This window comes from Lissotriton helveticus, chromosome 1_1 (assembly GCF_964261635.1).
Source record: "Lissotriton helveticus chromosome 1_1, aLisHel1.1, whole genome shotgun sequence".
NCBI lineage: Eukaryota > Metazoa > Chordata > Amphibia > Caudata > Salamandridae > Lissotriton > Lissotriton helveticus.
Genome location: NC_136057.1, coordinates 598,680,537 through 598,693,772, shown reverse-complemented (window position 1 = coordinate 598,693,772; position 13,236 = coordinate 598,680,537). Strand labels below are relative to the sequence as shown.

Below are 13,236 nucleotides of genomic sequence, written 5' to 3'. Positions count from 1 at the left end.
ACTCACGCCAATGATGTCAGGTCTAACACCTGCCAATAGTTTTCTCCAATCCTCACTAGCTACAAAGGACAAGATGAATCTGGTTTAACTGGTGGTGCATTTGTCACGATGCAGTACACCAGCCCAATGTTTCTTTTTTTGATTTCAAAGTATTTTATTGAGTTTTCCATACAGGTACATTCGCTTTTCAGCTACAGGGTTCAAGTCAATCTTGGCTACAGTTGTTTTGGTTACATTTAATATGCATGTTAGACTCCATTCTGTTGTCTTGTTAGAAGATTAAGTATAGGTGGAAGAGAAGGAAAGGAAGAGAAGAGATGGAGAAGATATCTACTAGAAATCTACTTTCGCAATGGCCTCGGCACAATCTGGTCTTGTATTGCTATGTTTTGCGCGCATACGCTCCCATCATAGGGGTTCACATACTCGTCCAGCAGTTTCCACATCCCCCTAGTAGCTGGTCTCCAGGGTGAGTTTTGTATGCGATGCTATAAGCACCCCTGAGGTATTTCACCCAATTGAGCCAGCCCTTGAAAGATGTCTTTGCTTTATCCTGATTTTATGAGACATGCACCAGATAAAAAGCTGAGATCATCTCGAATTTACCTTTAGAGAGTGCCATAATCAGGAAGAGTGAAGCTGGCGTCTGGGCCTCTCTCAAGCCTCACAATTAAGATAGTCTGTTTTTTTGCATCCACTGAAGTGCTGCTCTCAGGCTGTCAGAGCCGGCATCGGAAGAGCCCACATTGTCTTTGCAGATTGGCTGCTGCTGGTCACAAGATGATGATATTTTCACGTTCCGTATTTCTTATGCGCAACATCCACTTAGCTCTGATGACTTTAATAAAACCCAACCTGAGTTACTGTCATAAAATTATATAAAATAGCTGAATATCGGTTTTATTTTTTTTGCAGGCGAAAACTGGACAACTGACAATGTTATCGAGCAAGACTACAGAAAGGAAGAAAGGATGATGCACGTTCAGATGGACTCTTTTTATACCTTTGCGATGTTTCAAGATGCACACCTTAATATGCCGTATGAGTCATGGCAACTAACGCCGAAAGGAGTGAATGAAGTTGCTTTTGTCATCATTGCTGCTTTCACTGAAGTAAAAATAGATATTAAGGTATGTGTTTGGAGACAATTCTACGCGTCTTGAGAATGATGATCAATAGGGAATATAAATCACCTGTCTAAATTTAACGCAATTAGTGAAAATAAACATCCCTATAGATAAACGATTGTAAACACATTTTCCCAGCAAATAATGTCTGGTACAGCATGACCTCGTGCTTGGAAAGGACCGTATTTACCGAAATAGTGCATATTTAAAACCACTTCCATGCTAATGACAAGGTCAGCTCGTCATGCAGTACACTGGAGCTGTGCTTATGACGAGCTGACCTTGTCATGAACAACACTGTAACTGTACATAACAATGCCACTGTAACAGTACTCAATAACAACGACGCTAACAGTACATTACAGTAACACTAACAAAAACTGCACGTAACAATAACAGTACTTTTGTTACTAATAGAGCAAATTAGCATTTAACTAGATTTAATAGTAGCAGCAAGTGGAGCAGCAGTAGCTTTCAGTCTTGTATAACATTTTATTATGAATCATAAATATATACATATATATATGTATATATATCTATATCTTTATAGATAGATATATTAGCCAGTGGGCAGTCACCACTGGGTAGTTATGGTTAGGTCAGCTGTACCATGGGAAAAGCATTTTTGATGTTGCTCCCCGTTTGATGAATTTCCAAGAAGCTTTCCAATAAAAGTGCCTAATTTATGCATGGAAAGTTTTGGGGAAATCCGTGAAGTGTGAACCAAGACAAAAATAGGGGTCTCAACACACAAAATTCCTATGCAATTTCAATAGGTTTTTTTGGACAGGCAGTGGTGTCTCCACCACTAGGGCGGAGTAGTGTTGCCCCATTGCTTTCTCTCAGTGAGAGAAAGCCAAAACATAAAATGGTAATAACTAAATGTTATTACCATTTTATGCTTGCTTGTGCATTGGGGGGGGGCTGCTGTGCTCTTTGAGCAAGGCAGGGGAGGAATGGTTTGCCCACTCCTGAGTGCGCTCAGACTGTTTGATCGGCCAAATCAGGCCACCCTAACCAGTCATGCACACTCTGCTCTTCTCCATGCAGGCTAAACATGGCCACCCACATTAGCCCCTGGCTGGGTAGCGTCACAACCAATCACAGAGCTGCTTGCAGCATTGTGATTGGCTTAGGGGAGCCTGGCTGCCTGCTTCCTGTTCCTTGTGGAGACAGGAGAGCCGGAGCAGAGAAGACGCAGGACCCTGTGGAAAGGTACGATTATTTATTTATTTATTCTTTTTTTTAATTGTCCTGCGATCCCTCCAACTCCCTCCAAGAATCCCCCCAGTATTCCTCGTGCCCGCCCCCCCACCGGCGAGCAATGCCGGTCGTGACTATGGAGGGAGCTACAACAAAAACAGCTGACCGGAGCTACACCAAATTTGGCAAGAAGCTCGCTCTTGGTTTGCAACTTGTGCTTTTTGTGATTTGGTGTAAATCTGTTCTGTAGTGTTGAGAAATTAAAGTTAAAAAAAACATTGGATTTCTGGACAGTTGGTGTCCAGTTATGCTCCGATTGGCCAGTTTAAAGAGGACTAGTCAATCCTGATTGGTTGATTTCAACCCGAGCAGTATGTTTTGGCAGCAATTACAAGATTCAGGGACTTGGTCCCGGTGTCCTCTAAATGAATTAAAAAAAAATGTAATGGGGCGGAGTGCGCACCTCCAACATGCTGTGGAAGCTGTTACAGGACTCTAGGACATGGACTCCATTGAAATGCATTGTAGTGAATGGCAGGTTTTGAAGGTCAAAAAAAGAGGCACATATAAAAGGTGATAACAGATTTTAGTTACAATATAAATCATTTGTTGGTAGTACCATATTAAATTTAAGAATTGTGGTGTGTTCTAAGGTGATATCACCCTGTGAAAAATGCTGCTCTTGTGCTTAGATTTAATGAATCATGTTTAAGAGAAAACTGTTTTCTTATGGAAGGTGCTCCAGAACCTAAAATGAGAGCATATTTTTGTAAATTCACACTATCTTTCTCCACCATGTGAGAATAATGTCTGACACGCTTAGTAAAATGTACTTCCAGCAGGAGCGCCTGTTGGTTGAATTCCTTGTGTTGTACTGCAGCTTCCCAGAGTGTTTTAAAAAACAACTAGAGCACTAACAGTCTTACGTATTACAAAAGTGCGGCACACCTGAAGACATCTTGATTGACTCAAACTGGTAAAAGTTAAAAAATGTAATTTAGAAAGGAACAAAATGAGGGGGTTCATTTTGTCATAGAAATTATGGTTAGTGCTGTAGAAAACATAATTAAGGACACATTCATTTTGCTTTTAGGCGTGGGGTAAGTAAGTGATTTGCCCAGAATCACAGGATGTTGTGCCAACGCTAAAACTCAAACCTGGTTCCCCAGTTGCAAAGTGGCAGCTCTGTTTCTCACAACACATCCTCCCCCTAAGTGTAACAAATAATCAAGTGATCAACTGGATAAGCAAACATAAATATAGCAAATCATTTTAAAGTGTTTTGTCGCTATTTAAGGAATCAGAAATTGTGCCCTCATTAATTTTTTTTAGAGCACTAACCCTAATTTCTTTGGGAAAAAGATCCCTAATTTTTATAATTTCTAAAGGAAATGCTTTAGGTATTACAATTTTGATTACATCAAGATGTCTTCAGGCGTGCTACACTTTTGTTATAAATATAGAATGTTAGCGATCTAGTTTTTCATTAGAACTCTGTGGTTTTGCCGGCTGCACAGACTGACAAATGAGGGTACAGATAAATGGGCTTTGGCTCAACCTAAAGTAACTATAACTTACACTTCACCATACACTGCTTTTACCCTTACATATTAAATCACTCATGACATAGTCATTGACTGCATTCATATAATCCGTAGTCACAACTGAAATATCATCATTGTTGTACACAAATTATAGTTACTTTAGGTTACAAGTTATAGTTACTTGAGATAACCTTCAAATTATTATAAGTAGCGGACCTTGTTACACACACTTTTCAGCTTGCTTACAAGACAACACTAACTATAACTCACGACTCTACCATGCACAGTGTTCTCCCAAATCATGATACTCCATTGTACAACACTACACTGTACGAGACGTTCTGCCACTCTACTGCACAACACTGCACTCAACACTGAACTATATGACACTCGACTTCACTGAACTCCACTTTATGCCACTACACTCTACAACACACTGCTACACTCTACTTGATGTCACTCCTCTCCACCATATTCCATCCCAAGACTCCAGTCGACAATACTACATTGTACAACACTCAGCTCTACTGTATGACACACGACTAAAACTGTACAACACACCGTTCCACTCTACAATACTCCAATCCAGGATACAACACAATACTCCACTGTATAACATGTTACTCCACTGTAGGCTGTCACTCCACTCCACTCTACTCCAGTATATTCCACTCTACAATACTCCTCTCTATGACACTAGACTCTACAACACTTCACTGTACTGTACTACACTCCACTTTACGACACTCCAATCAATGCCACTGAACATTGCGATTTGAAACATATTTTTATTAAAACATACAAACCTTTAATATATAATGAAAAAAACACAGATTTAATATAATTTATAGTTGCAAATACTATACGTATTCTTTCTATACAAACCCATCTTAAAATATACAAACATTAAAGATGGTAAAGTTATCAAAGAAAGAAGTGACTCAAACAGATAGATTCACCAAAGAAGAAAAATATATTTCCACTACAACGTTTCAGCTTCCGCCTTCCTCAGGTAGTACAAGATGGTTTGCTCAGTGGCAGCACATGTGACAACTAAATTTTCAAAAAACATCAGGAGTGAAGAATCCATTTACTGATATCTCAAGAACTCTCAGGGCTGCATTGATTCCACATTCCAAATTGAATCTTCACTCATGATGCTTTTTGAAAATTCAGCTGTAGCCAAAATGTTGCCTTGGCTAGCTTTTGTTTTCTTGTGATCCTTCATCCTCAAATATATATATATATATATATGACCAAGGCCTCTGTGTAGGCCGAAACGGTATGCTGGCGAGGTGTGCCTAAAATAAAAATACTCACCTGCACTCTGGGTCTTCTGTTTCTTCTTCTGCCGCAGTTCCAGATGATGGGCGTGTTGCTGAGTGGAAACGAACGGATATATATATATATATATATATATATATATATATATATATGTATATATATATATATATATATATATATATATATATAGAGACCACCATGGAAACCAAAGTCAGCTGTTGAGGTACTTCGTTATTGATGCAGTCCCACCCCTTAGGAGGGGAGGGAACCGCGGGGCGATTTTAAGAGCCCTGTCTATAGCCTCCTTTCCAATGTTTCACTGAATTTCTTCTCATGTTCAACTTCTTGATTCTATCATTGATTACCTCTTTGATATAAGAAATGTATGAAAAACTTGTCAATGAGGTGATTAACTGAGGTGCCAGCGCCTTTTTCTCCTGGTACAGTACAGTGGATCTGTCAAACATGTTTTACTTGTTTTTAACGGTCCCTGATATAAAAGAATTTGTTCTTTTGTATATAGTGTTTGCACTGGTTATTGCACATTCGTTTTGTCACCAATGTTACATTGCACTTTGCACTTTATCCTCAGCATGGCTATAGAGATGTATGCTATATGGTTTTCTGTATGACATTGACATTACCCACTTGGGTCATATTAGTTAAAAGCCGTTTTGCTTTAATCAAATCACTAAACATACAACCATGTTTGATTAAAGCAAACTATAGGTTGTATTTGTAAAAAAATAATTCTATTGATCAATTTGTACATATGTTTTTAACAATATTTTGCTTTATAAAACTTGCAGTGTTTTGTGTTTTTTTTATACAAACATATGGTAATGTGACAAATTGTATCGTGAAATGGGGAAAGTAATGGTTTGTAGATCAATGTGATTTGAAACCTATACCTAGTACTTTTTCCATTTTCAGTAATGCTGCTTAGTGGAATAACCAATCATGTAACAGAGTGACGCGCACTTGCACTTTAAAAACGAACTGCTCCTTTGGTAGCGTTATGTGATCAAGGCCTCTGGGCAGGCCGAAACTCTATGCTGGTGGCGAGAAAAAAAAAATAATAATTCACCTTCAAGTCTGGGTCGGCTCTCGTTTCCTTCTCTGGTGGAGTCCTGTTGCACGGGGGACTGCTGGTTGCTGGTTGCTGGTTGTGGGAGCACAGGAAGCAAGCAATAAAGAAACATTGACATCCCTGAAATTGGAGTTCGTGTGTTTCTCCATCGCTGACAGGAGGTTGGGGAATCTTGGACTTTACAACGCGTTTTTTACCATTTTGCTGAAATAAAATCATCACGCTTATGAATTTGAGGCTCGAGTTTCCTTCTTTGGATAGGAAAGTTGGTGCAAAGAATTATTGAGGATCGCCTCCTCACTCGAACCCGCGGCCAAGGCTGGGGGACTGGCGAACATTGTTTTTTGAATATATATATATATATATGTGCAAACACAGTTGATTCCAATGTCTCATCCCCTCAGTGGTGCATGCGCAGTGCATTTGTCTAGTACTTTTTCTACCTCGAGTCCCCATTGGAAAATAGTCCATACTCATAGTAAGCTCTGTGCAGTTTGTTTTAAGTAAAAGCATATTAAATACCCTCCAGTGGGCCCCCAAATGCCTTGCCACCTTGCCAGTTGTAGCTTCAATCACTGCTGGACTGGCTGCGGCTTCAGGCAAAGTTCCAATGCCGCGCAGCCTCTCCTTTCTCCTTTGATGGAAATGGTGCATTCTTACACGGCAGGACAGCCGTGAAAGTTAATTGTAATCCAATCACTTGTGTCTCTATTTTACCTTTAGCCCTTGTGTTCTTGGGGGGTCTCCTTCATTGAGTCATGGTTGTGGATTAGTCGGGCACAGCAGCTTTAGCTACCTGGGGCAAGTTGTTGTAGACGAATCTAGGTCTCTAGTTAAATATTCCCGATTTATGCCCTTATGTGGTTATATCAAATCATATCCTTATATAGGCATAAGAATCATACCCACATTAAGACATAGTCAATGCAGTCCAAATACGGCAAGGCTACTCCCATAGACTCCTAGAAAGCACAACGTGTTCTTAAACAAACCAAGCCTCCAGCAGCCCGGGAATTCCCCCTGCTTCTGTATTGATTTGTCCTAGAACTCCCGGGGTCCTGAAAGAACTGCGAGTTCTTAGTGACGTCTTGTCCAACCTTACGTTAAACTCGGCACCTTCCAGGTATAAATATACCAGCATCTGCCCTAGCAAAACACACCGTGGTTTGGAGCAGATCGACTATCTACTTGCCCGATACCCTGCTGTAGCAAGTGCCGAAGGAAGCCGACCCTCCCGCTGACGCACTGAGAGAGACACTTTCTTTTCTCCTGCCGAGAAATCCAGCTCCAGTGTTTCCCTGTCACCCTTGCGGGTTGCTGGGAGATCGAGTCCTGAGAGAGACTTACAAGACCTCCTTCATTCTATAACCAAGGTACGGAGCTGTTTAGACCCTTAGAGAATTCTTGATTTAGATTCTTGGCAGAAACCATCTTAACTCAAACTACATCTCACTTACTCCTTCCCTGTACTAGGCTTAGGTTAGGTACACCGGGGTAGGCGTATCTTAGAAGCACCAGTTGAGTACGTTTAGTCATGATTTTATCATTGTATATATGTGATCTATTTTAAACACCGTATGGCTCAGAAACCATACCATGCTTTTACAGTATTATTTTATAATAGTCCTTTTACTGTACGCACTTTACTTTATGACAAGTATTGCGATTGCAGCAATTCACTTCTCTTGCATGAGAAAGAAGACTGTTCAATAAATAACCTCTTTTATTGAAAACACCCGTCTCTCTGTTTCTCTGCACTTCTGGTGAAACTAAGCATGCACGATTAACTGAGTAAAATAGCTATCTATTGTTTCCGCGACTCTGGAGGTATACTCCTTATTCTGGAGGGAGCAAAGTTGTCATGTTTATGCGGTTGTCAGAAGCTAATCCCTTCTTGTGAATTCGAGAAAGTTTCTAGTGACCTCTGAGCTAGCTGGCATTCATAATTTAGTCTAACATATTCAATAGAGACCTAGTCGACCTAAGTCCTACGTCTAAACTATCGTTTATGTTATTCCAATGCGCAGAGTCTATTGGGAATATAGGAACTACACTACATGGCGCCCAACGTTTGGTAAGGCGATAATTTAACGCTAGATACTAGAGTAACTCAGTCGTGCTTTTCACACAGACCCCTTTTTCCCGTAAAAACTCCAATAGACGTCTGGAGGGGGTGAAAGGATAATATCCGCCAAAACGTAGTAGGACGAGAATCCTATGTATTAGTTTTTGGTTTAGTCAACTTTGAAGGAGACAGTGTTCCAAAATATTGTGCGCCTAATCTTTGTTTCCTTGAAACTTGCTCTTCAAACTTTTCGGTCAGCAAAAATGACGGAAAGTGACGACGAAAGGGAAAGAGCTAGAATAGCAGCTCAAGCAGTCTTAGATGACACAGCTCTTCAACAAAATTACCCAGATGCTATATTCATCCCGGTAAGTGTAAGAGAGAGTGTAACTTACAACCTTATAAATAATGGAGTATCATCAAGAGGTGGTACAGTCATATTTGTGGTAGAGGCCCATAAATATCGGCAGACAGAGGTATTCTATTCTTGGATAACTTTTCCAGTAGCAAATGCTGTGACACACGAGTTCCACTACTACAAAGCAGAGGAACCTCCAGACGAATACGTCCCTTTCGAGGACGTTGAAATTCCACTAACTTACCAAGAGCATCAGCTCTGGTTCAATGGCGCCCTAAAACATCAAAATCACATTACCAGGCTCGGTCCACTAGGTAGACCAGGAGCCACATGGCCGGTTCTAGCCAGCTATACACCACACCCTGACATTGAAGAAATGTCAGCCATGGAACTTTTAGTTCAGCTAAAACAATTAATTAAAATACATAGACAATTGGTCCAATATGTCATGCGGACTTTAACAGTCCAACCAGCAATACAAATTCCACAGCACACCCCTCACCAGGGGAACACAAATAAAATTACACCACAGACTATACAATCAGTCATTGGCAAATTACCCGCAAAACGGGAACAAATTCCGTTCTGGTTAGCTCCAAAAATTACTCAAATAGAGGCGGTATTTCCTGATACTACACCTCATGAAAAACACAGAATTCTGACAATCTGTCTACCAATGGGGATCGCACCACATATGGAGGACTGTGACACTTGGGGAACAGTCTTTGCTTCAATATACACAAAAACACATGGTGTTCCGTCTATGGCGGTTATACCAGACTTACTAAGACAGATTCAAAATTAATACGGTCCAGAGCCTGCTTTAAATCTAGGTATGAAATTACTGAAAGACTTTAAGCAAGTCTCGGCTATACTACTAGCCAACATAAAAGGAGAAGCAGCATCTGTGGCGATCCGCCAACAATTAAAAGAAACAGAAATAACTGACCAACCTTTTGAACTTGCCAGAATAATTGAAAAGTGCTATGAAGAATTAGGTAGAGATAGTTTGGGTGGGAAACCACTAAAACCACAACTAACTAAAAATCCTGAAAAAACCTTTATTAAAAATATTCTCATTACTCCAAAAAAGAAGTGGGGGGGGTAATAAACAAACAACTCCCAGAGAAAAACAGTTTCAGTCCAGAGGAAGGTCTCCCCAATGGAGAAATAGATCTCCAGGACGGGGGGACAGATCTCCACAACGGGAGCCCTCTGAAAAAAGATACAACCATAGAAATAGGGACAATTTAAGAAAACCTGACAGATATCCAGATAATGATACACGTCCCTCTCGAACTTTTCAGACTTCCTCACAGAAATCGGAAAGAAGAGGACGGTCAGACCATAAAGAAGAGTGCGTCAAGTCCAAAGACAAAGAACCTGCTCATCAAAGTAAAAAATTACAATTTCCCAAAAAGAAGGTAGCTAGTATTAAAATAAAACATGCCGAGGATTCTGAGGATAAAACTCAAGAACGGAGAATGGGCCCAGACAATGCTAGACAGCGCAGCAGAAGTGACCATAGCTCGCAAGATCCTGATGAATCTTCTGGGGACAGTGGACACGAATGAATACATTCAGGTGGAAACTGCAGACACCAGAGTTAGTGTACCCCATAAATTATATGAAATAACATTACGTATAGAAGGGGACAAAACTAGGAAAATAAGAGGTCTAAACACCTAAACTATTGTTGCAAAACATTTGCAGTACAAAACTCACACAGTGCAGCACTAATGAATAACATTGTACGCAAATAATATAAAACGACATTAGATATTTCAAATGGATTCTTCTGTCAAAACATTGCACGAGAAAGCAGGTATTTGACCGCTTTCTCCAGTATGGGGGCCCAGAAGCAATTTTGTCGTCTACCCCAGGGATTCAAGAACAGCCCAGGATTATTTTCAGCCAGGGTAACAGAATTACTACAAATATATGACGATGAGGCATTATCTTATGTCGACGACATCTATCTTACAGACGATGACCTGGAGACACACTTGAAAAGAGTGAACACCATTATACTTGGGCTCGCATCTGAAGGGTACAAATTCAACTTTAAAAAGTCACAAATTGCCCACCTCACTCTCCTATTTTTAGGATACGAGTTATCAAGTGAAGGCAAAAGCCTAGCAGACAACTTCTTAGAGAAGTGTGCAGTACTCCAAACACGCTGAAAAACTTACAATCAATTCCAATTCCAGGTTTCCCGAATTTCGGAAGAACTTATATTCTAAACTACGCAGAAAGGGTTAAACCCCTCTACGAATTAATAAAACCTGATTTCAAACCAATTAATTGGACTCAGAAACACACAAATATTTTACGATCAATACAAACAGACATGTTAACTAAAACAAAACTGCAAACACGCGCAAACGAACGCAACCTTATATTCCGAGTCATCCCAGGAAGATGCGGATTTACGTACCTGACCTCTAATGAGGGAGAAACGGTATAAATCACACTTGTACACACAAGCTGAAATGAAATTCAGTTCTACTGAAAAAATTCTGACTGCGGTCCAAACTGCTGTAGCAAAAGAAAGAGCCCTAGCCCAAGGGAAGAGCATATCTGTTTTAACAGCAGTATCAGCCCTTGAGGCAGTAACAAGGCCGAGCATTCCAAATGCTATGGCATTAGATCCAAAATGGATACAATGGGTTAATTCTCTTGCTGCAACAGACGTGATACACGCATTTGATCCCAGAATGAAATAGCTAGAACATCTAGAATACGAACATGAATGTCCTCTGTCGATCGAAATTCTGCCTCTCGAACAGTACGCCTGTGTTATCTACAGAGACAGATTTGCACAACACTACGTTGTGGATAAACAGGTTTACAATGCAGCATGCGCGATTGTTAAAGGTCACTGGCGCATAGGTAAATTCAGACCAATGGTCACTAAAACTGAATCACTCAGGAACTGTACAGCTCAGCGAGCTGAACTATGAGATTTAAGATGGCGCTTGAAAATACCGATTGCGAATTCCCCACACTAATAGTGTGCGATTCGTATTATTGCGTCCAGTCTTACAATGAATACTTGCAGAATTGGGTTCAAAACGGTTTCAAAGATGCAAACGGTGGCACAATCAAGCATAAAATGCTTTGGGAACAAGTAGTTGTTTTACAGAAAGAACTACAAAAGACTCACATGATTCATACACCGAGTCATCAACGTGATGGCGTTCACGTTGCAGGGAATTCATTGGCTGATGAGGCCGCGAAGGCAGCTGTGCAAACTGCTTCCGTAGCTGCCATTACCCGGTCAAAAACAAAAATAGACAGCGAGATAATGCAAGCTGGTGGTGCTTCAGTAAAAACAGTGGTAAGATACTCCTGAAAGGCTTTCCAGTAAAGTACTTATACAAAACTGATGCAAATAATGTTCCTTTTGCTGTAATCCCTGGAGTGGAGGATAGGGCAATTCCAAACATGGAACATAGGTTAGGACTAATTTTAGCGGCACATGAAGGACTGGCATCTGCACACGCAGGCATTTCCGCCACAGTATTATTATTAAAACAGAGATATTGGTGGCCACGCGTCGAAAACAGACTAGAAACTATGTTTTAGAATGTGAAATATGCCAAAAAATGAAGGCATCAACAGTGAAATGACCTGCACAGACGCCCCTTCTAATCTCAGATAAACCATTAGCATGTGTTTACCTGGACCACTGTGGTCCCTTACAAAGGGATGGCAACTATAAATATATCATGGTCGCAGTGGATTCCTGCACGAGATTCATTTGGATGTGGCCCCAGCGCTCGGCTGACGCCAGAACTGTTATAAAAGATTTGCGAGTCCTTATCGGCACATACGCAATTGGCATGCTACATTCTGACCAGGGTCCTGCGTTTAGCTCTCGAGCTTACAAGGAGGCCATGGCCAGCGTGGGCATTGCATTGCGGTACTCTAGTCCATTCCATCCTGAGGGAAATGCAGTAGTGGAGAGAAAAAAACTCGACATAATGCAATCTATAACAGCGAGGGTATTAGGTTCGGGTGATGGGTGGGTCAAACATCTAATGAGTGGCCAATGTAGTCTTAATAATCTTCCAAGACATTCTCTGGGTGGAATCACTCCGTATGAACTTTTGTTTGGTACAAGAATGTTAATCGAAGACCTCGATAGTCAGACTTCAATGGTGGAACAAAAAACCTTTGATATCAAAGATCGTTTGGCTGTTTTACAGGACTTAAATGAGACAAGAAGAAGTCTAAGTAACACAAAGTTAAAGCCAACGGCCACCTGAAGAAAAACCACCTGTCCCAGCAAGACCTGTCTGGATTCCAAAGATTGGGGATCTGGTCAGAAAAAAGATTGCGGTGAAGAAGGAATTTGGGCCTTCTTACAGAAAAGCAGTACCTGTCTTAGCTATCAGCGGTACAAGATCAGTAGTACTACTGCCCCTTGCTGGTAAAAAGGAGAACAGAGTTGTATCAATCGGCCTGGTAAAACCCCAATCATGTGGCCAATAATAAGTAGTAGGCCCAGTGGACTCCCAAGATGTAGCAGAGGACCAAACCTTGCTACAATTCAAGAGGTT

General features: G+C 40.8%; 1 protein-coding gene across 3 annotated transcripts in view; it reads left to right on the top strand.

Annotated features, from left to right (window-relative positions):
* Positions 1-13,236, top strand: part of DNAI7 (dynein axonemal intermediate chain 7) — a 931,046-nt gene that overhangs the window by 658,598 nt on the left and 259,212 nt on the right. For all 3 annotated transcript variants that reach the window (XM_078674105.1, XM_078674106.1, XM_078674108.1), the window contains one exon: positions 916-1,130. In XM_078674105.1, coding sequence (XP_078530231.1) covers positions 916-1,130 — 215 coding nt within the window. The remainder of the gene's footprint in view (positions 1-915; positions 1,131-13,236) is intronic.